This window comes from Dermochelys coriacea, chromosome 18, assembly GCF_009764565.3.
Source record: "Dermochelys coriacea isolate rDerCor1 chromosome 18, rDerCor1.pri.v4, whole genome shotgun sequence".
NCBI classification, from domain to species: domain Eukaryota; kingdom Metazoa; phylum Chordata; order Testudines; family Dermochelyidae; genus Dermochelys; species Dermochelys coriacea.
Genome location: NC_050085.1, coordinates 17,124,951 through 17,151,945, shown reverse-complemented (window position 1 = coordinate 17,151,945; position 26,995 = coordinate 17,124,951). Strand labels below are relative to the sequence as shown.

The 26,995-nt window shown below is 42.5% G+C and overlaps 2 protein-coding genes across 5 annotated transcripts in view; one reads left to right on the top strand and one right to left on the bottom strand.

The window, feature by feature from the left end:
• The window catches only part of NADK (NAD kinase), a 40,405-nt gene extending 37,608 nt beyond the window's left edge, over positions 1 to 2,797 (top strand). For both annotated transcript variants that reach the window (XM_038377140.2, XM_043499876.1), the window contains one exon: positions 62 to 2,797. In XM_038377140.2, the coding sequence (XP_038233068.1) occupies positions 62 to 206 (145 nt within the window). In that variant the 3' untranslated portion in view covers positions 207 to 2,797. The remainder of the gene's footprint in view (positions 1 to 61) is intronic.
• A 4,518-nt stretch (positions 2,798 to 7,315) lies between these two features.
• On the bottom strand, positions 7,316 to 26,992 carry LOC119845198. Of its 3 annotated transcripts, XM_038377141.2 has the most exons (9): positions 26,828 to 26,992; positions 25,589 to 25,685; positions 22,975 to 23,128; positions 18,321 to 18,466; positions 16,406 to 16,582; positions 15,437 to 15,553; positions 12,120 to 12,206; positions 8,603 to 8,750; positions 7,316 to 8,009 (listed from the first exon to the last, which is right to left on the bottom strand). In XM_038377141.2, the coding sequence occupies exons 1-9, from the start codon at positions 26,845 to 26,847 to the stop codon at positions 7,978 to 7,980; spliced, it is 978 nt and encodes a 325-aa protein (XP_038233069.1). In that variant the 5' UTR covers positions 26,848 to 26,992; the 3' UTR covers positions 7,316 to 7,977. The 3 variants fall into 3 exon arrangements, with proteins under 3 accessions (XP_038233069.1, XP_043355821.1, XP_043355822.1); XM_043499886.1 differs by lacking the exon at positions 8,603 to 8,750 and having other exon boundaries at positions 26,828 to 26,976; XM_043499887.1 differs by lacking the exon at positions 15,437 to 15,553 and having other exon boundaries at positions 26,828 to 26,976.
• Between the last annotated feature and the right edge of the window lie 3 nt (positions 26,993 to 26,995).

Here is a 26,995-nt window from a genome sequence, read left to right as displayed (position 1 = left end):
GTACAGTCTTGCTACTATTTATCCTCCCTCATTACTAACAGAGGGTATTCCTGTATTGCAGTATTAGCATCACTACCTCTTGCTATCCCCTCCCTTCGATCTGTTTCCGAGATCCTGTGAGCGACTGGTTTGAAAGCCTGGCTGAGTGTTTACACTGGAATGTTCGGAAGAAGCAAAATCACTTTGCTGTTGAAGAAGAATTTTGAACGTCGACATCTAAAGAGACTCATGGGAACTTAAAATGGCAGTATCCCTTGTATAAAAATGTTGGTTCAGCCTAGGGGGAATAGACCAATACATATATTTTTTAAATAGTGACGTACCTCATACCAGTGTGCTCTGCTGATGACCAGAAATGATCATGTTGCTTCCTCTCTGCTGAGAATAGGAGTGGAAGAATTTAGAATCTGATTTGTTAGCCTTTTTTTTAATTTATTTATAATGGGTTGGTATTTTTAATCAATATCAACACACCGATCTACAAATCACCTCAAACACGATTGTAACAAGTAATTTGCAGACTAGCATTCTAGGTTGTACCTAGATACATAATAGAAAAATGGCATTAAAATATTCCAGTTAATTTGGTAGATTTGTAATTCTGTGGTTAAGACTTCTCATCTAAAACTCAAAGGAATTTTTCTTTTTAAAATGCTCTTTAACGTAAATGAATGCATGGTAGTCAAAATGTCTTCCCATAAGGTGAACTAATTAAATTATTTTGCCTTTCCATAAAAATATAGCAAGAATTATGGGAAAGAACCACTATACAGATACACTACAGATACAACTTACTATCAAAAATACAGATAGTTTTGTAAGTATTGAGAACCCTTTTTCTTTCTGCCCATTTGAACGGACATCATTTAGGGTCCCCATAGGCAACAACTGCTTGCGTGGACAAACTGGTGAAGTGGCATACTTTTTTGTTGATGAGCTAATTATGCCTGAGCAGTTCCCTGCTTTTTCAGCATGTTTGTGACCCTTAGAAATAGTTTGGGTTTTTTCTTTTCTCTTTTTAACCCTCTGGAGTAAGCAGCAGCATTTGAGGTTGTAAACTACAGATTTTCATCAAGTGTTGTTGACCCAACCAGCAGAGTCTCTTCTAGGATGGCTGTATTGTTTTTCTTTGAACCACTAATTACGTTAACTAGTCTCACATTCTAAATTAGGATCTGAATAGGGGTCTTCACGCCCATTGAAGATAAGTGCTCCTTGCAGGATTGAGCTCTTGAGTAAGGAGAAAAGGGATATTGCATTGATAGGCTGATCAGAAACAGGACACATTCCCAGCATAGTAGCGATGGTGCCTTCAGCACACTTCAAGATATTTTAAGTCTTGTATGTACTTTTTTAAGTCTTTCAAATGTTTCTAACCTGTTTATGTACATATTTTATTGTACATGCTTTTATGAAAATAAGTAGTTTGAAAAAAGGGTTTGTACTGAAATCACTTTTACTAAAAATCAAACTCAGTTAAAATGTTTACATTTATGTTCTCTATGGTGCAGTCTCTCATAACCATATTGTTCAAATCCTAGCATCTTCATGTATCTCTGCATAGACTATTAAAAAGGATGGACGTTCTCTGCTAATCTTGAAGTCTTCAGCATATTATTGCAGAGGAATCTGTTTCTTACTGATTAAGTAGGGGATTGCAAAGAAGCTCTATTGAACTTTCATGGTTGTCTTGCTCTTATTAGTGTTTGTGCAGTCAGGGGTAACAATGGGGGATGTATTAATTCCCATGCTCTACCTACCCTGCAGTACTCTGATTCATGGGCTAATGTTTCTTTTTTTTTGCATGTTGCCCTGGTCTGTTTAATTTTGTCAAATCAAGGTGAGAGCACTCTGCATAAAGTAGCAGATTTAAACTCTGGTAACAGTGTAAATCATGCTAAAATTGTGTTAATATAAATTCATGTTAAGTTTGTAAATGTTTTGTTATCTAGCATATTGGTTGAATTCCGTCTGGACCAGCAAAATCTGCGACACCCTTGAGTATGTTCAGACAGTTTTAGATCTTTTGGACATAAGCTTTCATGGGCTAAAACCCACTTCATCAGATGCATGCAGTGGAAAATACAGTAGAAAGATGTATTTTCCACTGCATGTATCCGATGAAGTGGGTTTTAGCTCACGAAAGCTTATGCCCAAATAAATGTTAATCTCCAAGGTGCCACAAGTACTCCTTGGTTTTTTTGCTGATACAGACTAACAGGACTACCACTCTGAAACCTTTAGATCTTTGTTTTTCACTTGAATTTACAGTATAATGGTTATATCACTGTTTAAAGTTGCTCACGGGTTTTTTAGCCGACACAGTATTCAATTTTCGAATAGCTGTTTACTTTCTGAGCTACAGAAACTTATTTTGTTTTGGAAAAAGATACATTTCCCTATTTAAAAATGCAATAATTGGGAAAAGGAACAGAGTAGAGCCTTTAATTTTAACATTTAGTGTATAAATGTACTAAAATGAATGAGAATGGACAGAAGGCTTTGCTGGATAGGAAGTGGAAAAAAAAATACCATTTGAGAAGATGGTAAGGCAAAAAAGTAAAAATGAGGCTTATATAAAACAGCAGTTGTTTGTTTTAAAAAAGCTAAAACCTAGCATTTTAGCACCTTTTTTATTTGTGCTTTTTTATAATAGTAAATATCATTCATTAAATGTAGCAAATTGTGGAACTTCAATTTTCAGTGTACATTTCATAAAATGTAATCTCTAAAACCCTATGTAACTACTCCCTCTAAATTTGACTTATGTTTCTTATTAAAATTAATCTAACATACACAGGCAGTTTCATTATTTGGCTCTGAGTGAAGTTTCTTCATAGTTTTGCCTATGAAAGCCACCTTGATGACAAAAATCTGTGGATTGCTACACAGCTGAATAGAGAGCTACAACCATGACTACAGGGAAGAAAGTAACCTGGTGGATTTATGCTTCAGTTTTCACTTTGGACAAACTACTTAATCCTGTTTTCTTACCAGCTTTGCGTAAACAAAAAACCCCAAACAGTGAGTTTGTGTTTTAATACTTTAAGAATTTATCTAATTCTAAGAATGCCCTACCTCCCCCACCACAAGACCCATCTCTCCTAATTGGCCATACACAAGCAGGTTACTAACACCTGGTCTATACTGAAATGTTTTTGGTAACATAGCTATGTCAGTTAGAGGCATGATTCTTCCATCACCCCTTACTGATACAGCTGTTCTGGCAAAAGCCCTAGTGTAGATGCAGTTATACTGGCAAAAAAACCCTCCTTTTGCCAGTATAGCTTACTCTGTGGAAATGGTTTAAGCTGTACCAGCAAAAGACCTCTGATGTAACACAGTATAACTGATGTAACACAGTATAATCCAGTGTATACATATGTTTTAAAAATCCTAATGTTTCATGTTAACGCTTTGGAAACTTGTTACATATTTCTGAAACATCAAATATTTTTCAAACCTTTCAATAAACTTCTTTTAAAAGTTGGCTTTATGCATCAGCATTTCACCTGTCTAGATCACAGAAATAGATATGCAGTAATTTCTCAAAAGTACAGTGTGTTTTAGGGTACATACTGAACACTAGCTTCTATAGTGTTATTGGTATATGGAGGTGGAAACTGATGCAGGTGCACTGGTGAGAAAAGACTTCCAATCTTTAGAGAGAGGTACAAAATAAGCTTCTGGCATTTGCTGTATAGGCTAAAACAAAAGCATTGTGTTCACAGAGCTACACTGAATTTCTTAAGGGTCCAAGAGAAGAAAAAGAGAAGGGGATAAAGAACTAGTGAAATTAAGGACAACCTCTGAGACACTGGGAAGAATACTAAACACAATCCTTCCATGCAAAATTTGACCCCAAAGAAGTTTATGAATGAACATTCTGCTCTGATGCCATACAGCTCATCCTGACCTGTACCCAGTGATAAATACTTAAGGAATCTTTAGTTAGCTTGGAACCCGAGGCATCTTTACAGGATTTCTTGACTAGCCTAGCCTGTAACCTGTCCAACAAAGCAACAGCTGGTGCATATTCTCAGGCCACATGAAGGTGATTGACAAGCAGTGAAGGAAATTCAGTGTTTGCTGAAACTGGTTAATATGGCTGGTTTTGAATGGTGTATCCACATTAGAGCCGACATGCCTGAGAGTATGTGCCAGGAGGGTTTTTCACTTCCTCACTGCAGAGACATGTCTCACCAGTTGAGAAACATTGCTATTTGTAACCAAAGCACTGCCCAAAACCACACCCAGACTTTCACATGACCATGATTCTTGCCTCTTTTGTGGAGGGATGGCTTTGCCCCATCAGGGGACTCATTTGGCTGAACTCACCTTCCTGGATGACTCCTGACATCACCTGACAGGATGACTCCCACAGTTGTTTACATATGGATCACAAGCTCTCTCTTTCTCTCTCCTGTCAAAGTGAGTGTTCCAAATAACATTTCCAGTTTTAAATGACAGGGTTTTAAGTGCTTAAAAAAAAAAAAAACAAACCCTTAGATTTACCCCAGTCAAAAACAAATACGTCCTGTAATTTTTCCTGCAGGTTGAGGAGGAAGAAGCACAAAAGGGGACCACTTATATTCATAAAAAGCTGCTTTACAGGAATGCCTGTAATCTTAAGAAACCTTTCCAGTTTGTATTTAAAGTAGCAATAAAATCGGGGCCATTTGGCTACCTGGACCGCTCCCATTTAAACCAGTGGGAACTGCATGTATATATCTGAGGGGAGAATTTGGTTCACTAATCGGGGCCTGACCTCTTTCCCCTCCCCACCATGTCATCCAGTTCATTTAAAAGAAATAGGGCCAAATTCTGCTTTTGTGCAGCCCCAATGTTAATGAGATTTAAAGGGTGCAAATTAGGAGATTTGGCCCGAAGAAGACAACAGTAAGAACTATCTTTCTGATGTTGTCCTGCTGTTGTTGTGTAACACTTTTTCAAAGATCAACATATACTAAAAAAGGGGAAGGAGGGAATGTATAGTGCAATTGCAATAGCATTCTTGAATTGGATTATCTCACAATAAACACCGCTGTTAAAATGCTTTTACCAGCATTTATATCCACAATAACAATTCATGCCTTATTGGTATATTAGAGCACTTCCAAAGGCCTAAAATGTTGTCTTTTCTTCCGTATTTGTTTTCCAATTCATGTGCTTCTCTGTGGGGTGTATTCTAAATCCAATGTTTTGATATATTTTTTTTTTCCCCTAAAGCCAAATCAGTGTCTGCTGCCAGCAGGTATAATATTCCATTGCAAATTCAAACATCTCAAAGGGCTGCTGGTAATCAGTAAGGAGAGAAGACAGTAGTAAAAATAAAATGGACAATCTTGGCCCTCAAGCAGTGGTCCTTGCTCGAGCAGAGCTCACACTGACCTCAATAGATCTCCCTGAGCAAGGACTGTTGGGCCAAGTTCCTGTGGGTTCTTTTTCTGAATTAAAATTAGAGTCTAAAACTAGGGAAATGGAAGTAAATACTGCCAAGAACTTTGAAAGATGGGCTGGCGAAGTCAGCATGTTAAGCAATTGCTCTAGATATCTGTGGTTAGAAACAGTTCTGAGAAAAGAGCCATGGGTCAGTTTTTTTTTTTTGTTTTTTTTTTTGTTTTTTTTTTTTGGTATGAGCATCTATCTTCCTTCTATTATGTGCACTTACAATTTTCATGGTTGTGAATCATTAGCCTCTTCGAATCCTATTAAGGGAAACTTTGAGCTCTGATGACAGGGGCTGGGTTGACAGTTTGAGTGAAGTCTTCAGCCAGCTTCACTCAGGAACAGCTGACACGGTGCAGATTTGAACTTGTGATCTGAAGGTGAAAGGCGCTACAACCCTAAATCCATGCTGCCCAAGGTGAAGCTTGTTGATAGCTGTAGCCCCGTTAGATTCTGTATAAAATAGCTGGGATTCATTTGTTGGGAACAAATGATCCCATTCTTGCCGTATCAATGATTTTATATTCTGGTTGCTGGTGGAGTAAGGCTGGATTTTCAGCTTGAGAGCTGGATTCAACTCTTGCCTTAGTTATTGATGAAAGTGATTTTGTTTGTCTCACTCTAGTCTGTAATGATTCAATCTGGAATATTTGGGACATGATGGAAAGTGTTGCAGGTCAGGCTTGGGGGATGTTGGCTGAGCTGGTGAGAGGTGTGCAGGATTGGTATAACTGGGTATGCTGCAGATCATGACTCCAATGCACTGGCGTAACTGTATGTGGGGAAACTTGCATGGTTCAGCCAACCCTACTTGTCCCTCACTTGCACATGCACTGAATTCACTAGCAAACTTAGCTTTAACAAAAGCTCTTATTGCTCAGATATTGCTGTTGACGGTTACGCTGAGATGGTAACTAAAGAATAAACATCCATGGGGCTGTTAATGTACTTTTAAAATGAACTCAATAGGTAGCTTGTTGCTCTTAAGTAAGTTTGTTTTTAAATGAGTTCAATGTGAAATGTAACAGACTGCCAGAGGAGCTCAACAAGACCTCAGTCAGGGATAAGAACCTTTTTTTCTTAAAAGGTGAAGGTTAATTCCCTGAGGTACAACAACATATTGTTGCTTTCCAGATTAAAGCTTGTGTGTAGTCACAGCTGTTACTTCTAGTTATAAAACCATTTCTGCTATCACGTTGTTAGGAGGATGATGTGTGAGAGGAATAGTAAATAACAAGGACATATTCGCAAGATGTCCATTTTTTTTTTTAACTGAATAACATTTTGTCAGAGCTCAGCTGCGCAGTAGAAGTATTGCGACTACCATACAGTGTCTGCTGAGGACGGAGCCAAGGCAAGTTTGCTTATTTCAAAAAGTATATTGAGCAAATCTAATAGACTTTCTGCATTTCTGCAACAAATTATAAAAGTAAAAACATTTTGTCTTAGTGAAGCGAAGCCAGTGTATTTGTCCAATGGCTTAGGGCAGAGACCAGAGACGGAACTCCCTTGTTTGCTCCTGGTGCTGCCACTTATGTGCTGTATGACCTCGGACAAATCATTTGACTTATCTGCTTCCATTTCTTCAGCTGTAAAGTGGATGTAGTTCCACCTCACAGGAGTACAGAGGATTAATTTTTCAAATGTTTTGAAAGCCTCTGATGTAAGAAACAATACATCAATGCAAAATATTACACTAGCTACTTACTCAGCACTTAATCCATGATTTCTAATATCAACCCCCCAACTGAATCTCTGCCCACAACACAAAAACTGCAGTTGTAGCTCCAATCCACAGTCCATATGATGGATTCCCCTGCAAGTTACCATGCTGACAACCTTAGTAAAAACACTCTCCAACCTCAAACTGTGTTTACGCTTTATTGAAAAATACAAAGCCAGTAACAAAAGCTTCCAATTAATAAAATATCAAATTTTTATAGTATTAAAGGCTTAATGTAACCATCAATCTCAGTTATGAAAGGGCACATTTATTACACTCACACAGTCTGATTTAGTTAATCTGAGTTTTTGTTTTGCAAACTAATTTTTAGTTGGATTTAAAAAAATAAATATTCCAATTTAAGAAGACAGTTGAGGAGCAAGAGGCCTACCCATGCTGTTACGGTACAAGCAATTGCACAGCTATATCGGAAGCCAGGGGATGTGTAACAATTATATAAACATCTTTGTTTTTGTTTTTGTTTTTTTTTTTAAATAATTTACTATCTGCAGTAGTGCAATGGAGGATATGCACAGTGGTGCTACTGGGGACAGTGCTGCACACCACACTGGGAAACTATGGCAGGCCAATCCACACTTATGCCTTACTGCTCAGTCAGAAAACCTGAGTCTCTGTGGTCTATCTGAGAGCCAGAAAACGGCAGTCTGCTGCTCTGCTTTTACACTCTGTGCAATTAGTCTCCACTATGGTGGTAAATGAGTAAAACCTCCACTCACATGCTCATCTTATTGGCCTTTGGTCACAAAGTGGTGGTCATTGCAGGAACCGAACAGGGTTGCTGCCCCTCAGGAGTCAATCCTTCCATAGGAAGAAAACACTGTGGAGGAGAAAGGAAAAGGAAGGTCATTGTCGGAGACGCCTTCTAGCATTGTCATAGAAAAGATGTACAAGAGGGGCTGGGTGGTTAAGCACAAGAATAGGCCATGGAAATGTGCAAGTTCAAATACCAGCAGCGCCAATTGCTCCAGTAAATCCCTTCATTCTGTGCCTCTCTTTTCCCAGCTGTTAAGCTGCCCCTCTTGAGGTGCTGTGAGGCTCAGCAGGTTTGGAAAGCACTCTGAAGATAAAAAGTGCCTGTTTAGTCTAGATGCATGAATTAAATCTTACATAAAGCTGCTCTCCGGGCGGGTGCCCACTGCAGCCTAGGCTAAGAGACAACTTTGACTGACATTACTTTTATGAAGAGGACATGTCACTCACTGCCCTGCAGGAGCTGAGGAGCCTAGAGCCAGATCAGAAAATTTAGAGGCTACAGAAGCATCTGCTGTAGTTAAGGGTCTGTCTATTGTCATAAAACTCAGTTGTTCCAAATCTCCTTTCCTGTCTGACAAACTCCCTGCTTGATTGTGGCTGAAATGCTACAGACGGTAGTCACCTTGCATGGGCCAGTTTATACTCTTAAAAACTCACTTCTCTCTCTCAGCCCCTGCCCAAAGCTGCGATAGACATGGAGCAGTGCCCAGAACAGAACAGATTTTATTGCCACGGAGATGCAGGAGCCAATGATGACGGCAGCTTCAAGGGCGTAGGAAATTTCCTTGCCCCAGTCACTTATCACCTGAGGGAAAAATGGAGAGAGACCAAACAATCAGCACTTGCACTGACAGAAACCTGCTGCCCTAGAATGTAATGAGGCGTCAATCTGCCAAAACAGGGACATGGAGAGGCAGCCATGTGAATGCCAAGGAGGGGGCTGAATTTATGATGTGGTTGGGTTTCTTCTTCTGGTCTTGTGTTGGTTACACAATAATTCCCTAATCCAGCCCCAAGAGATCACAAAAACTACCCCAACCAGCAGCTTGTTAGTAGTCTTTGAAGAATGACTAGAGTTAATGGGCTAGGGAGACTGCTTTTTGCTACAGCAGGGGAGGAATAGTGGTAGGAAATTTTCCACATTGCTTCCTGTTCTGTACCTGTTTTGTAAATAGGCAGTGCTTCAGTCTCCATGGCTAGCACTATTGCACCTTTCACTGGTACTATATTAAAAAGTGAAGAAGAAACAAACATTTCCCTTTTCTCAAGTTCTGCTGCACCCATCTTATTCAGGCCCCTGAACATTCCAGCTTGGAGTTCTGTTCCCTCCCCTGGAGGTGTCCTTTAACGCCAACACATTCCCCCACTTATCTCTTTATCCTTGCCTTGTTCCAGCCTGATCCCATCACACACAACCACACACTGATCTGATACAGAATGGCAACCAAACTGCCTTATGCCTGGTACTAATAGCATTATTAAAGCTATGTGAAAATAATATCTCTCTAAACTGAAAGATTAGCCAGATCAGGCACAAGACACCCAGGACCCTCTCGTCCAGTTACCTCTCTCCATTGTGGATTTGGGGATAAAGCTGATTTTACATGGCTTTCACTGCATTGATGTTGCCATGAATGGTAAGTACGCTCTCTTTATGACTCTCCTAGTAGCCTGACTGATCTTTCTCTAGCCTTGCAGGTTTTTATTAGCATCTGTCTACATAAACAGCGTATTTCAGGAATCACTTTCCCTTTCTAGCTTCTGTTTCCCCAGTGCTTCTACTTAAATCAGCAATGGGGTCTTCAACCATTACCTATGAAATGGTTCCATGCGCAGTAGCCCCTGCTGCCTTTCCAGTATTAACCTACTTAGAACAATTAAGAAACAGCTTTGGTCACACACTGAATCCCTCAAAACCCTAAAATCTCTGGGCTCCTACACAACCAATTTTCTTAGTTATTCACCTTTACTTTACTTGTTTGCCAGAAGCTGGGAATGGGCGACAGGGGATGGATCACTTGATGATTACCTGTTCTGTTCATTCCTTCTGGAGCACCTGGCACTGGCCATTGTCAGAAGACAGGATACTGGGCTAGATGGATCTTTGGTCTGACCCAGTATGGCCGTTCTTATGTTCTTACTATAGCATCCCAACACATCATCTCAAACTCTTTCTTGGGCAGGGCCCTGCTGTGGATTTTTCAAGCAAACATTCCTTATCTCATTAGCTAATCTGGCTCTTATATTGAAGACTCAATAATGACTTAACAAAAAAGTCCAAATAGTGCAAGAAGCACAAAGTCCAACTGCACCCTCTGCCACACTTTCCTTGGACAAGCTTTGTACGTAGCATCCAAGGTTAGGCACTTACAAAGCAGCATGTTGGGTGTAGTTGGATTTTTGTTTGTGATTTAACAAGTTATAATAAGCTTTCTCTCTCCTCCCCCCACTTTGCTTGCTATGAGGATTTATGATTTTGAGTGAAATTTTGTCACTGCCTTGTTTGAATGGGACTGGAGCACAGAATGAGGGCAGAGTGGTTATTTTCAATTAAATACATTTTTTATCATGTCGTGTAGCTGTCCCAGTTGGGGGCTGTAAGCTACTCAGCTCTCATGCTGCATAGGACTGGGCATGTTAACACCAGGAGATTAATAACCAGGAGGGTTAATATCCTCTACCAAAATTGAGGGAGTGCAGGAAGTGGTATTAGGAATGCTGGTGCACTCTTCCCTTTGAGTCCGAACTGAATTAGTGTCTCAGCATGGTGCTAGGGGTTGCCCAGCTGAGATGTACAAACAAGATTCTGACCAAATTCCAACTCAAGTGATTCAATTCTGCATATAAAAATTTCCTGGTAGTTTCAGTTGATTATGCTGCATTCTTCACTTCCTGCCAAACTGTTATGGGAGGGGGGGAGGAGATTGTTGCTATATAGCAGCCCTGAGGTGGCAGTATTTCAGTGGTGAACTGATTGCTAGTAGGTTTCAGAGTAGCAGCTGTGTTAGCCCGTATCCGCAAAAAGAAAAGAAGTACCTGTGGCACCTTAGAGACTAACATTTATTTGAGCATAAGCTTTCGTGAGCATCGGATGCATTCATTGAGGGGAAAAAAAAATAAATGCATCCGATGAAATGAGCTGTAGCTCACAAAAGCTTATGCTCAAATAAATTTGTTAGTCTCTAAGGTGCCACAAGTCCTTCTTTTCTGATTGCTAGTAGGGATTTCCTAGGGTCATTGACATTTGTAAAGCACTCTGAGGTCTTCAGATGGAAGGTGCTAGAGATGGCCAGAATTATTTTGAGGTAACTTCTGTTCCCTGTGAGTAACTTTCCTAGCTGGAGACTTGTTGTTTGTTAATGCCTTCCACTGATGAGCTCTCTTGCTAAGAGAGGATTGTTGCAGGCTGAGCATGGCAATGCAGAAGTGCAAGTGGATTTGACTTTCCCTGAGCTGTTGTCACTTGTGCATCAGGAGTGAAGCTGCCAGATGCGGGAACGGACATCGAATAAAATCCTTCATTTTTGATTCTCTGGAAATGACTTTTGCTTATCCTCTACCTCCTCTCTCCTCATGCAAATGGTGCCGACAGGTGGAGACTGCTTAGTGATAAGCACCTTGGAAACGCATATGAGATGCAGAGCATTGCAGTTTGCTGTGTCTATGCTGTCTTAGCTGTGTCTGGAAGAAAGGGTGGTGGTTGCGCTGCCTAGGGAAATCTTCAGCACACTCTGACCCTGAGGGCCTGCAGCTGGGCTAGAAGCTGCTTGTATGCTGAGAGACCTCTTGGGGGAGGAAGGATGGTGTTATCAACAGCTGCATATCTTCTGCTAGGGGATTTCTGCCTCCTTCCCCTAATCGTTCCTGATCCTGTGGCCATGGGAGAGACTGCCAATGCCACTCCCTGTATGCAATAAACTCAAGAGCAATTTAACACTGCGTGTTTTCTCTGGCTAGCCGATAAACATTATGGGCCTGATTCTGAAGGGTACAGCATGCCTCCAGCTCTCAATCATTTCAGTGGGAGCTGTGGCTACATGCAGAACTCCTGCTGCCTCTAATAGGAGTTGGATTGTGCATGTGTGGGGGTAGAGAGCTTTGTCACAAGGACCCAGCAATATGTAAAAATCTGTCCCCAGACTTATTTTAGATCGACAAACACTTGACGAGTTACCATGTAGAGCAGGTAGATGAGATTAGCCACTTCTGGTATGTTCTGACTCAGAAAAATCCAGACCAGAGGTTTTAACTCTTTCAAAATCTGTAAGATAAAATCAGATACAAGCAGCTTTAAAACTGGATGCTGATGACTTTGAAGAGGCATATGGCTCGTCCTAATCTGTGGTCTAACTCAGCTCTGGGAATCCCCTCCTGCCCCTCACTCAGGGCTGCACCTTAGCAGGAATGGACATATGCCTTAATTGTCCCCCCGCCTCCACCCAACATCAAACTGTCTACATTAATTAAGACTTCTGCACAAAACCAGCCCCCTGCCCTTGCCCAGAGTTAGAGGGGCTCAGTGAGTCAGAATGTTTAAAGCATTGGTCTTTCATTGCTGTACCCCTAGGGGCAAGTCTCAGTTGTTGCCTCTAGTCTCTGCTCACCTTCCTCACCCCACGCAGATGGAGGCTCTCCGTTTGAGAGGGAACAGGGACTAGTGTGACTGGTGATAGTGCAGGTCAGAACTGAAGCATGTTTGCCCGGCTGTATGGGGAAAGTGTAGTTCTGACTACTGTCTGGTTTGAGCCAGTCTACTCACTCTCAACTGCCCTGAATTTCAATTCATTCAGCCTTGTAAAGCTCCCCGTGGGGCTGACAGCTAGTTTAAATGGAGAAGCCACCAGCTTTTCACTAGAGGACAATTCCCTTGAAGTTGGTGTTTGCTTAACGTGCCTCAAAATCATTCTCTCCTCTCAACAACATTGTTTACCTAGCTTGCAGAATGAAAAGTGCAGGGTGTGGACAATCTTTTTCTCCCTCAAGGGAAAGAAAGTCACTGAAGACTAAATTCAGGGAGCTGAGTGGCAAAAAAAAAAGTCTAACTTGGACAAAGTGATTTCTGTCTCTGCTTAGGCCCAGGGTTAGGGAAAGAGGAAGGGTGCAATGCACATCACACCTGAGTGAGCCCCTCTACCCAGGAATGGCCTCTGGCCCTCCTCAACCAGAACAGTAGCTCTGAGCAAGGAGAGGAGAAAGTGCTGAGTCACAGAGGACCCATGCACCTGTCTGGAACAACTGTCCCCACAGGATTTACCACATTTGGACAGACCAGACCACAGGTCCATCAAACCCAGGATCTTGCCTCCAGCAATGGTCAGTACCTGAAACTACAGCAAAAGTTGGTGGTGCCAAACACTTCATGGGGGAGATGCCCGATTCACTGTGGCACCTACTTCTGGCCCTGTGTTCTCTCCCCTCTGCTGGGTGATGCTATGCGCCCTGCGCTGTCTATGGCAGTAGCAATGAACGAGGGCTGTAGAAAGAGGATGGGGGAGACTGGAAGAACATAACACGAAGAACAGAACTAGAAACAGAGAGACTAGAAAATGACAAGGGGGGGAGAAAGAGAGATGGGGGTGGACAACAGACTAAACCATGGAACTAGGAAGAAATATCAGGAGAGGAGATGAATAAATAAGAACAGGATAAAGGTCCAAACCTGGTGAGATGGGGGTAACTGTCAGTACAGGAGTGGAGGCAGGGGGGTGTCTTGGAAGGGCTGGAGTGGAATTGAGGTCCCTCAGGTTCTAGAGAGGACCATGTTGTGTGGGGCACTTCCAGGTTATTATTGTTAAAGCTTTTACACCTGTTGTAGATTCGTGTGTTTCTGCCTCCACAACAACCTGAGAGCAGGTGCTTATCTATGACATCTTGCAGTTTGAAGGATCCAAGCAAAGGAGGTTGAGACCCATTGCTACAAAGGAAGGTGAGAAAGCTCTACGTACTCTGCAATGAGCTGACTGTGTGAAGCTTGTGGGGCTGGGGAGGGAGTCCTCTTCCTGACCCTGTAGCAATGAACCTATGCCCCAAAGCCCGAGATGGAATTGTGCCCCTACCTTGGAATGCAGAACTACAAGGATCTGATTGGGAAACATTCTAGCCCTTCTAAAATCTAGCTGCCCGGTCTGTGACCTCTGCAGCAAAGTGTGCCACAGGTTGGCAAGATGTAGCACTGAGATAGTGCCCTTTTATTGCTTTAAATATAGCAGGTGTTTAGTTACACCATGAGTACTGGCTCTCTTATTCCTGAGCAGTGCAAGGCTGTGTCTGCACTGGGGGACAATGGGGCTGGCATTCAGCACTGTTACCCCTGCAGTGCAGTGCCACCAGAGGTAGCTGTAGTGTAGACAGGGCTCCAAGCAGGCTAAGAAGACAGAAGGTCCACTAAAGCATTTGCTGTTACTAATGTACAGATACCTAGCCTTGCACTGCCTCAGTGTAGGGCCTGTGTGTGTGTGTGTGTGAGGACAGAGCTTTCCATCTAATTAGGGAGTGACTGCCCTAATGCTCACCCTCTCCCGGTGACTCAGAGATTTCTGCAGGCCACTTGCTGAGGCCAGGTGGTTTCTGAGGACTGGCTGGCAGGTGATGGTAAAACAAATTGTTGGCTGTGCACTTCCAGTCACGGAGAAAAAGTGATGCTATCTTGCTGCCTCTCCCACTTCCCCAGTTGTCTGTCTGCAGGGATCTAATGGGGGTCAGAGATCTAACACTTTACAAAGGTATGTGGGGAGCTGCTAGTGGAAGTGCAGACAGGAGTCGCACTATCTGACTTCCCGGTCTCAACACTTAAGGTGACTTGTACTATTCTTTCCCAGCAATAGGAGGAAGAGGAGGCTACAACTGTTACAACTAGGTTACCAGTGAGGGTTGATTTCATGTGACATATTACCTAGAAGGAAGTAGTATTGTAAAAGTCCCCTGCTTCTGGCTAGTTCTGTGTAGCTGGGCAAGGAAACAAACCAACTGCAGTCATCCAGGAGCACATATTTAATATCAGAATAAAACTATCCTTCAGTTGTTAAGAATTTCCATGAGTGCTGAAGCAAACTGAAGCAAACTCAATGCATCTGAAGCGCACCTAATGCTTCCTCGGGGTATCAGACAAAAGGAGGTTAACCTACTTTGCTTCTAATCCTGCACTCCTTACTTGAGCACCCAAAGATTTCAATGGAAGTTTTGCATGAGTAAGATCAAATACAAAATTTTAAATTCACAAGCCCTTATTTTCAATCTTAATATAGTCATTTACGTTTAAATAGGGCCCTCTAATGCTGCTTTTCAGTCTCCATACTGGGACTCGCCAGAGTCCCCCTCCCCCGGATCTCCCTCCTGTCCAGCCAGGACCCCACCTCCAATTCAGCAGTACAGGAAGGGTAGAGTGGTAGTGACCTCCTCTCATGTATTTGCAACCCAGATTGATAACCCATTCTTCAAGGAGTTCACATCCCATTACAAAGTTCATGGAGTCACTCTTAGGTTCACACTCACTGCGATGATGCCAACTGTCACTTTCAGGCAAGCCCAGAAGACTCCAATTGCTAGGATGATGCTATGCAAGAGGGTGATTTCATGCAGACTCGTTAGCAGCAGAGCACAAAGGCAGAGCTGAGAAGTGAGAGGCAGAAGTTGAGTGAAATTTCAGTTTTTAAACTGTGTATACCCACAAACAAGCAGTGTCCAAAGAGATGGCACAAACTCTCAGCCACAACAGATGGGCAGAGTTTAAAAGGCAAGATTTCTCTCTTAGGAAAACTTAGCCAGCACCAAACAGAGGAGACATGGGCATATACTATACCCTACCAATGTGTCAGCCCAGCAAAAGAACAGGGAGGGCAGCAATATGTGTTCCCAGGTGAAAGTATAGGTAATAAAGTAGCTCAGGTATTGAAGTACAATCTCTCTCCAAATAGGCCTCTGTGGTTCACTTTACATATCTGTAGTTTCAGGTTGGTATCTTGACCTGATTGCTCTGCTAGGTCAAGTTCTTTATCAAAATGTGATTCTCTCATACCTCAGTGTTCTCTTCCCAAGTGTAGGTAGCAGTCGGGATGCTACAGAAGCAGGAAGCTTGACTCTGTAAAGTTATTCTGTTATAACCCCTTTCCTACGTTAGGAAACTGAAACAGTCGAGTTTCAATACTTCTGGAGATCACTGGGCTTCCAGGCAAACTGATTTCCTAATAAGATTCTGCTTCTGTTTTGTCTTGCAGGACAATGAGAAAATATTTTCTAGGTCTATTTTTATGGGTTTTAGCCATTTTTCTCTATGAAGAGAACTTAAGGAGGAAGCACTTTACTTTACATTACTAGGAAAATTTTAGAGATGATCACACAGTAAGTCAATTGGAGAGACCCTGGGAGACCTGGCTTGCAGTTGCCTCTTACATACACTAGTCCAATTCAAAGTTGTGGTCAATATTAATGGGAGAGGGAAGCAATGTAGAAATGTATTAATACCTGTGCCTGAAGATCAAAGGTCAACATGGAAAAACAGAGGTTTAGCATAAAATACTGTGACTGGAGGCTTTCCAGAGCCCCACCCACTCGGAAGGCCATCATGCTTTGACTCTGAATGAGGATGATGGCGCAGATCACGTCAAAGGATCCAACCAAGAGGATCAGAATAAAGCGGGCCTGATGAGAAAGGAAAGCAAGAGAGTTACAATGGCACACCTGGACTGACCACACTACAGTCAGGTTAATCTTCAACAAAGGGGAAAAAATGGGGACAACATTTAATATTCATTTGTTGTTGCTGAAAATCGCAGGGACCAGGAGCAAGAAAATCAGGTTGCATGCAAATGCAAAGGTTCTAACATAGCAGTTAACATCACATAGGATGTACTGCTAGAATAGAAGCTGGCATTGATTATGCCCTCATAAAGCTAAAATTCTGGCGATTTGATGTAATGGATTACTGTACATTAATGTAATTATGATGTTTAAGGTGCAACTTAGCATACACTACCTCAGTGTGGGAGATTTATACCTTAACCTTTGCATTCCCTAACTTGGATATTTAAACATAATGTCATTGCAATGGTATGCTTGATTTTTATTTTACATATCAAAGAAATAGCTGTAAAGGGCCAACATTTCTTTGGCAATGGCTTTGAGTTTACTTCATGGGAGTTACCAAGTAAGATGTCTGATTGGCTGAGATAGAGAATCTTTCCTACTGGTTTCTATGGGAAAAGCAGTTTAATTTTAATACTATGGTTTTTTCACCTGAGCCTGAAACTTCTTTTTTGGCTGGAATCAATAAACATAGCTTTGTTTTCATCTCCTTCCTGGTTCTTGTTGACCATACAGGCAGATAGCTGGGGTTTGTACATTAAATTAATCAGCATTTCCTTGATGCCTTTCCCCTGGTAAGCCCCAAGATTCTGTTCACTGCCAATAAGTAACAGGAATTGAATGAGCCATTGCTATATAAACTGAACAGGCCAATCCTATGCTGCTTTAATCTTGTTAGCTTATTTTCTGCAGAACTCCCTGCTAGAGTTCATATTTCAGTGTCACTCTGGAGATAGGAACCTCTTTCCCATCCTGGAGGATAGCATGCAAATAAGGGGGAAGGAGTACCTAGAAGGACAGTCTGGGTGTGACAGGTGTGTGAAGGATGCAGCTTAACTCCAAATCTTGCACCCTATTTGCTTATAATAAATACATACATAGGGCTTTGTCTACATGTCAAGGTACCGCACTGCAAGCCAGGCTGTGAACCTACAGCGCACCAGTTTGCCACACACTAACATCCTGTGTGGACCCTGCTACAGTGCAGTGAGGGTGGATTTGCTGTAAATTCATACCCTGGCTTGCAGTGCAGTAAATGGCTGTGTAAACAAGCCATTAGAACAAAACTACAATCCCCCCAGACATTTGTTTTCCAATAGACACTGCACCTTTCCAGCATGGCAAGATTATTGCTTTTCCCACTGAACATAATGGTAGGAACATTTGGGCTGGTGGCTAGGGGCTCAGGAGACCTGCGTTCAATTCCTAGCTCAGACTTCCTATGTTAGGCAACTCACTTAACCTACTCTGTGCCAGTACCCATCTGTAACGTGAAGATAGTAGTTCCCTACTTCAGAGGGAGTGTTGTGAGATAAAATCCATTGATGTTTGTGCTGCACTCAGATACTCCCATGATGAGAACCACAAAAGTACTTGAACAGAGGGAGAGTAATTTGCCATCTCTGATAATCAAACTTCCACAACTTCTTTAAGAACACTGTAATCTCTATGGAATAAGATGCCTGACTTTCCCCATGTCAGCTGTCTTACCACATTCGTAGGATTCTTTACTTTCCTAAGATCTTCAAAGTCAGTATTTAGAGAAAAGCAAAGAGAATGAAACTGAGATGCTGACCAGGACATTTGGTTTTTGTTGAGCAGAGACAACTGTGAAGTTGACAATGGATCGAAACATCACCAGCAAGATGGAGAGAATGAAGACAATGAGCTCTTGGCGATTCTCCTGCAGGATCCCTCTGGTTACATAGTACACGCAGAACACTGAGAAGGAGAAAGACAGGTCAGTAACCACCTCGGACTGAGAACACACAAGGGGCATATGTTCTTGACCCCTGATGCAGATGACACAATGTGTTTAACACACAACATATGAAATCCATTTTTTGGCTTGCCTTTCATACTCCATCTGAAAAATATTACCTTATCAACTCAATCAATTAGCAGCTTCTATGAAATAGTATTTGATTTTTATGTGTGCGTGAAAGAAAAGCAAGGGAAATCATTTAACCTTCCTAGTGGAACTAATTAATGATAGCAATAATTGTATAGATGGCAAGGAATTAATCACACACACTCATACACACACACACACACACACACACGCGTTTACAGCACTACTCAACTGGCTAAGTACATTATGGGATAGCTCTGAAGCCTTACTGGATAGACTATTGCTAAAGGGAGACAAATAGATTTGACAGCAGTCTGATGTCAACTTCTATGCTGGGTTGAAACATTAGGGTACATCTACACTAGCAACTGTACACATGTCTATGTGCATGATTGTGTCATAAATAATCCCCCTATTGGTCACAGAAGCAAGTGTCTGAAGGCAAGCAGAGGACAAATAAGCTAGTTTATACCTAGGGTTGCCAACCCTACAGGATTGTCCTGGAGTCTCTAGGAATTAAAGATTAATCTTTAATGAAAGATGATGTGATGAAACCTCTAGGTATACATCCAAACAAATTGGCAACTCTACTTATAGCTGAGGAGTATGGGTAAGTACATGCCTCAAGCTGTGGTATGGCCCTGTAACCATGCCAGTCTGTAGCATGGCTAGGGTAAGGGGTGTGTATCAGGTCCCAAGTTTCAATAGTCCTCTACCCCCATTCCCAAAATACACTGAGCCCTTTTCTTCCTGATTCATATCCATGATTCACACCCCATGGAAATGGAATATGGTGACTGCCTGGTGCCGTCATACACCACACATTTTTCTGTGTCTCCCCCATCCCCACGTTCAGAAATATCCCCAGTCCCACGGACACAGGGGAGGGATGGGGAAAATGCAGTTAGTGATAGTGCTTACACAAAGCACTATAGTTTTCAATGCAGCAGAATTCTACCACACAGAAAAGAGGTAGGCATGTCTTTATGGTTAGTTCACAAGCAGAAAACTAACAATGCAGGCAATGACAGCACCTGCCGTCCACACTCCCAAACTTTGACCAATTTCAACTGTAGTAGGGCTTAGTGCTCTATTACAGCTGCTGAGTACAGTTAGCTCTGCTGACAATGTACAGTTTAAAAAAGAATGGCTTCATCTCCCACCTCCCAGGCAAATATCAATAAAGTCCTGGAGAGAGATGGAGTGCTCCCAGATGAGATTTGTAAACAAATGTGACTAGTGAAGACAAAAGCATTGCATTATGACTGCTGGGTAACGGTTTCATAAACACATGAGGAGTAGGTATGCAGAGTCCCCCAAAATAACAGTTGGCCCAGACACACCATACAAAACAATATTGTTTCTGGGAATTAAGTCCTTTCTTCCCTCTTCAAGTACAATCCTGAACCCCCGCTCCTCACGCCACTGCCTGCTGCCACCAACCTAGCATCTGAGGCATGTGCTGAGTGGGGTGGGGGTGGGGGCGGGCAGTAATAAACCCTGTGAGGGTAGGTTGCTCTCCAACCCTTCCCTCCAGGCCTCCTGTTGTGTGCTGGCTGCTCCTGCCACACCTGCTAGCAGAGAGGTGCTGGTTCCTGTTCCTCGGAAAGTAGCAAGGATGCAGGAATGTTCTACTTCACATTGCGTCTTGGCGCCCCCATGATAACTTCATCGCACCTCATCCCAGTTTGAAAACCAATGTTATTGTAATCCCTAAAACAGATAAGAACCACCCTAGGACAGATACTTGAGGGTGGAATTGTGGTGAGATACCCCAAAGAACACCAAGATTTTTAGTCAATAGCCACTGTTCATCTCTGCATCACCTTCTGCCCAGACTGGAACAAGGGAACAAACCTTCCCTTTGCGAGAATGGGAATCAGTTCTCTGTTCTACTTGCTTCTCTGATCCCACTTTATTTCACTCATCTGACTGAGTTTCTGCCCAACTCTCCTTCCCTCCACATCAAGTGAGCAAGTACCACTGGGATGTGAGTGGGTCTGACTCTTTGGGACATGTGGATGGAGCATCATCAAAGTTTCCCAGCTAACATAACCATACTTTTATAGACGCTTGTTCTTCCCTAGACAAACCCCCCCAGGAAATGAACAATGGACTGTTCCTCTTTCACTCTTACTGATGGTAAATGAGGCCACTAACAATAAGTGGCAAAACTGAAAAATTGGCCTTGTGAATTATTTGTTTGTGTGTTTGTTTATGTGAATGTTTTTGTCAAAAAGAAAAGTGGTTTCTATTCGATATTTTTGTTTACATTACAACTTCAGTTCTTGTCCATCGTGGAAGACTATAGTGATAGTAGAACTAATGAAACTACTCTACCGTGAGAGATGAAAGCTGACCAATTAAAAGGGAAAGAGATTTTAATCAGACTCTTTTTAAAACTCATTTCTTGTTAGCACATGTTAAATTCCAATGCTTCATGCACATTTGAGAGAAAGGACATCTTTGTTAGAGATTCAAGACATCTGCCCCTTCAATTAAGGTGAAGTGTAAGAGCTCACTGTTCACATGTCTGAGCCCTCCAAGAGGTCCTCCAGCAAAACCAGGAAAAACACATATGATGATTCTCATCTTAATTTTTTTTTTAAAAAAAGGGGAAGGGGGAAGGATACTGATTTTGAAAAGAAAAAAAATCTCGCCAGTGGATTTTACAGATATTTGCTGACAGCTGAGAGGTGGTGAGACTAGAGGAATTCTAGGTTACCTTCCAGCCTCTGAAAGAGAGTATGCTCTAGTGGGGATAGCCTCTTCTGTCCATTCCCCACCCAAGCTTGGCCTTTTCTGCCCCATCCCCTCCAATCTGTCCCTGTTCCAGCCCTGTCTCTTCCCCACCTTTGGTTCCTGGTCCCAGTCACATTCTCCCATTACCTCAACCAGCTAATGTGTTAAAACTGTGATTTGGCTTATCTACGTTGAGTCTTAAGTAATGTGTTTAAATCCTATTCAGTCACGGATGTTAACATACATCTCTTTTTCCTGTTGTAAACATGGTGGTAGAGATGCACAGATAGATTTCTTGTCTCCACCTACTGGCTGGAGAGTAGAAAACTTAGTAGTCTGGGCTCAACCACAGGAGCTAGGAAAAAAACAGGTTGGAGTCAGGAATATTCTCATTATCCCCATCTGTAACACTGCATAGTTGGGTTGGGATGTTATGGGATTCTTCATCTTTCTCTGAAGACTCAGACTCTATCACTAACAGAGGCAGGATGCTGGATTGCCTGGACTAGTGCTCTGCACTAGTGTCCAAAATTCTACCTTGTACTGATGATTCCTCTGTGAAAAGCTGCTAATCAGAGCAGAGTTTTCCCTAATGAATTAATGTGTTTGTGTGTGTGTGTTTAATTAGAGAATATGGAACATCATCAATGGCCTTCGTTGTGTTTTGATGACAACACCAGAGCCGGCTGGCAGCAATTGCTTACACCCAGCGTGAAGGCCTGCTGCCCTTCTCAGTCTCCAGGCGTGATTACCACACAGATGAGCAGTTCTTCCTAGGCTTATGTTGGCCAGCTAACAGCCAAAACCTGCTAGTACCACATGCCAGGGCCTCCTCACACACCTTTGTTTTATTATTTTCAAATGAAGCTTCATTTTGATTTAATTAGGGTGTATCCTGAAAGGTGAGATATATTTTCTACTGAAGTTATGATCATTGGAAATATGTTATCTGTGGGGCTCTATGGATTTCATGCTTCCTAAAGAGCAGCAATTTAAACTAAAAGGACAAGAACTTTTCAAGGGTTGTCACAGAGAGATGGTCTTCACCTTCTCATGTTTAAGAACCAAACTGTCTCTGCTTGTTTTCCTACAGTGGAAGAAGGCACTTTTGGAACCAGATATCACTCAAAGGAGACTAGGGATGACCAGAAATACTGTGCACGTCGACCTGCCCAAATTCCGTGATGGGTTAGAGCATAAGAAATTTAAACCGGAGCTGACAGGTGCACTCTGGCACAGATGAGGAGTTGGTCTATTAAAATGATAGTTGTCCAAAACCAAAATCATTGGTACAGTTGCTCAGTGGGAAACTACTATACTAACCAAATAATAACAGAAGTAGCAAAACAGTCCTAAGCCAAAACATCCTAAAACCAGAGAGTTTATTTTATGCTATTCAGAAAACTGCTTTCTACATGACACTCAATCTTCCTTCTACAATAACACCAAAAAACAACTGCCACAGAAGTATCTAGCATGTGCACTCCTCAACTAGTGTAATGTTGCCTCTGCAGGTATTGAGGTTCAATGTGGATATTATATCAACTAGAACAAAATCTGAGTGTCCTTTACCAAATTAGCATATAATAAATCAGTGCATCTATTTTTTAAAGTGCAGAAACTGGTCATTTCTTACCAATTCCAATTAACTGTATAAGAGAAATGGTGAAATCTTCATGAGTCTGTCGAAAGAGGGTCTCTGTGGTTAGTCCTATTACGCTCAACAGAGAGACGATAGTTACACAGAAGTAGATCTTGACAGGAGAGGATAATTCTGACCAAGGTTTTATCTGGAATAGAAAATATTTAAACTCAGACAAGTCTCTTTAAAATCAGAACATTAACACTTCTAAAAAAAATGCATGACACTAAATTATTTAAATGATACTTTTCTAACTATAGGGCATTACTTACAAAGGTGAAGGGAAACTCTATAGAACGGAAGAAATTACTCCAAAACTATGTAGGACCAGTTGTTGTGTAGTAGTTCCTATCCGTAGACCTGATCATTAATTTTCAAGTTTAGCCAGAGGGGCCAAATTCTGCTCTTAGTAACCCTGAATAGAAGGCCAGAATGCTGTTACCCTCCACCCTCTGAAATCAAAGGTTTTGACCCATACAAATACACATACTAAAACATATCAAGTGATATTTTCCCCATCGACACAAAAAAGTGTTTTTAGCTATAGAACTTTTGTTAGAAAATTAACTGAATCCTTCAGATTCCTCAGCAGTGTCCAGAGAATGTAAATGAGCCATATTTTCTCTTTTCCCCAGGGCAGCCAAAACCTCAGATCCAGCTGAGTTACTGAGAAACTATGCCATATTTATACAATGCCCTTCATTTTTCTGTGCCATCAGCAACAGGAAAAAGACTTTATTAACAGGCACATAGAGCAGATGAGTCATCTGGAGGCAGGGTTTAGCAGAACATGATTGTTGCGACACAGCTTCATTTTGTAACTTCCCTCTACTGATGACAGTAAGAGGTTACTACATATTAGTTTATTGCATATGATAGTTGTATTTATTACATTTTCCCTTTGTACAATATCTGTTGTATAGACCAGTAACATTTCTCCATTAAAATATTAGAATTTTATTCACACAGACCCCCCAGTGCAGGAAAGCACATAAGCACATGCTTAAGATCACCACTATTCAGGACAGTATGTAAACATGTGAAGTGTCACTGACATCAATGGGACTTCAGCAAATACTTAAAATTAGGCACGTACATAAGTACATTGGCAGTACACTGGCCACAATGGGTATGTCTATATGGGGATAAAAAACCTGCAGCTGACCTGGGTCAGCTAATTTGGGTTTGCAGGATTTGGATTCCAGGGCTGAAAAATTCCTGTGTAGATGTTTGGGATCAGGATCTGGGACCCCGCAAAGGTGGAGGGTCCCAGAGCTTGGGCCCCAGCCCAAGCTCAAACGTCTACATAGCAATTTTTAGCCCTGTGGCCTGAGTCGGGTGACCTGAGCCAGCTGCGGCCATGCTGCGGGGCTTTTATCTCCATCTGGACATACCCACTGGAGTTAAATAATGGAATTTGCTTCACAGTGGGTGATATGTAATAATGGATTTCACTTTACAGATCACAGCAACAGCAAATACAAACACCTCACAGCATAAATACTCTGCCAGTTATGAACATAAGTAATTAGTTAAAATTTTCCAATGAGACCACATGTAAAGTAACCATTTGTGTCTATTGTGTTCTGGATTTTTTACAACAAAAGCTATGCAGGTATATTTAATACAGTTCAAGCTGTTTAAATTATTGGACTGTGGCATTTCTGGTACTTTGCTTTTGGGCTAGTAAAGAATCAACTGATAATGTGAACATTGTTTTCAACACTCCCTACCTTTTACTGTTTTGGTTTTGTTTTTTTCTTTTTTTAAGGGAGCAATTTCTGATCAAATCTGGTTCATTTTCTAATTTTTTTCCCATTTGCTTCTTTTAAAATTTCAGTAGGAAGAAGTCTTAAACACACATTCCCTTGCTGTGCTTGCAACCCAATGTTGTACAAGTACAAAATTCTGAAACTGACTAGAAATTAAAGAGGGAGTGACTAGTTATTTTTTATTACAGAGCATTAAAAAATGCCTTCCTTTTTAATAATCTAAGATGTTTTTGTAACCTATGAAAGGCAATGTGTGGGTTTTTAAAAATGTGATTTTAACCTGATAGTTTCTGTAATTAATGGCACTAAAGATGATACCATTCTGCGCATTTTAGATCTGCATTTTCATGCTGCCCACCCCTCTAACAATGATTTATAGCTGCATGTCAATCTTTAAAAGAGCTAAATATGCTGCTAACACGCCTAGCCCATTTGACCTCTTGGAGAGCTGCCCGGTCGGGAAGGAATTTTCCTCCAGGGCAGATTGGAAGAGGTCCTGGAGGTTTTTCGCCTTCCTCTGTAGCATGGGGCATGGGTCACTTGAGGGAGGATTCTCTGCTCCTTGAAGTCTTTAAACCACGATTTGAGGACTTCAATAGCTCAGAATAGGTGAGGTTTTTTGTAGGAGTGGGTGGGTGAGATTCTGTGGCCTGCATTGTGCAGGAGGTCGGACTAGATGATCAGAGTGGTCCCTTCTGACCTTAGTATCTATGAATCTATTACACATTATAGATGGTTTGGAAGAGATTTTCCTTCAGCGGTTCTGGACCCTTTTCTGCTGTAAAATTATTAAAATGACATATTCTAAATCAAGATTACATAGTTCAGGTACTTACAGGGCCACAGGGAGTAGGAATAAGTTCTTGATGCCTTGGTGTTAAATTTGGCAGTGGAAGGTCTGCAGTCTCATTAGGTGGAGGAAAAAGAGGATCCCTTTAATAATAATAAAAAAGAGCGGAGCTAAGATATGTTTTATTAACATTCTGCAGGAAGGGAAGACAGGAGTACAACCATCTCAAAGCATTTAGTAAACATGGTCTTACAACTCCTCATGAGGTTGCCAAGCCATACCTATTTAAGAGAGGTTTCAGAGTAGCAGCCGTGTTAGTCTGTATTCGCAAAAAGAAAAGGAGTTTAAAAAATGTCCTACTCTCTAAGGTGCCACAAGTACTCCTTTTCTATTTAAGAGATGTGGCTGCAGATGTTCAGTTGCCATCTCTCCCAATTTTTCCAGGATGGATTAGTTTTAGCAGGGGGATGCCACTGGAGGTATGCATCACACTGTGATATCTTCATGAAATACATGAGGTCAGGGTGCATTTGTGCTGCTGCATCATAGCACCTTCCTCATACAACATCCTCTGCAAGTTCTGGCCTAGCATGAGGTTGGGGCAGTAGCGATGTGTTACGGGAAAGGCTGATGTGACAGAGCAGTGTAGTGACACAATGCTTCTGCTATTTATTTAGCGTGTGCACGGTCGTCTAGCCAAGCGATGGCATCTTCAGGGGCGTGATGGACGGCGTCTAGGCTACCGCTGAACCTAGGCAGCAGGCAGTCATCGACAATGTGCGTCATCGTCCGTGTTGCCTCTGTGACGTCATGGGACAAGTGTGATGGTGCAACGACGTCACGGGTCAGGGCCGGGCTCCAATGATGTCACAGGGCAGTGAGTCGGTGACGTTGCCGTGCAGCGAGGCAACCTCATCGCCGGGCCGCGCAGAGATGCATGACGTCACTGGGCCGGGTGGTGAAGCAAATGCTGTGGGATGAGCTCACCGGACAGTGCAGGGAGTCGATGACGGGGCCGGGGCGCTGCCCAGTGGCACAATGACGTCATCCCCCCCCCCGTCACGAGCGGACCGAAGTGAGGACTTATGGTGTGGGCCGGCGGGAGCCCTTCCTGCCCTCCTGGCCGGACTGTACCAACCAGTGACAGGCAGAGGGGGAGGCTGAACTCCTCCTTCCCCCCCCCCAGGCAACACCGGGAGAGGGGGGGGTGTCCCCGACCCCCCTGCCCCGAAGGTGCAGCCCGGGGACGGTTCCCCGCTGGGACCAGGCCCCGCCCCTCCCCTACCTGTTGTCTAGCGGCTCCATGGCAGCGCCGACTCACCGCCCCCCTCGCGCCGGTAACGGTGGCTACATGGCTGGAGCTGCGGGCCTCGGCCTCCGGGTCCGTCGCGCACTTCCGGGCGGGGCCGGGCAACCGGCTAGACGTCACTTCCGCCGCCCGCGCCCCGTAGGT

Bases quoted from the DNA above. Each gene is read 5' to 3' on its own strand.
- LOC119845198 (XM_038377141.2), bottom strand. From the start codon at position 26,847: ATGGAGCCGCTAGACAACAG. The intron at 12,207-15,436 runs GTGAGTGTGAAC...TTTATCTTACAG, and splicing joins TGACAGTTGGCATCATCGCA to ATTTTGAAAGAGTTAAAACC. The intron at 8,751-12,119 runs GTAACTCGTCAA...TTTTTCCCTCAG, and splicing joins TCATCTACCTGCTCTACATG to GTGATAAGTGACTGGGGCAA.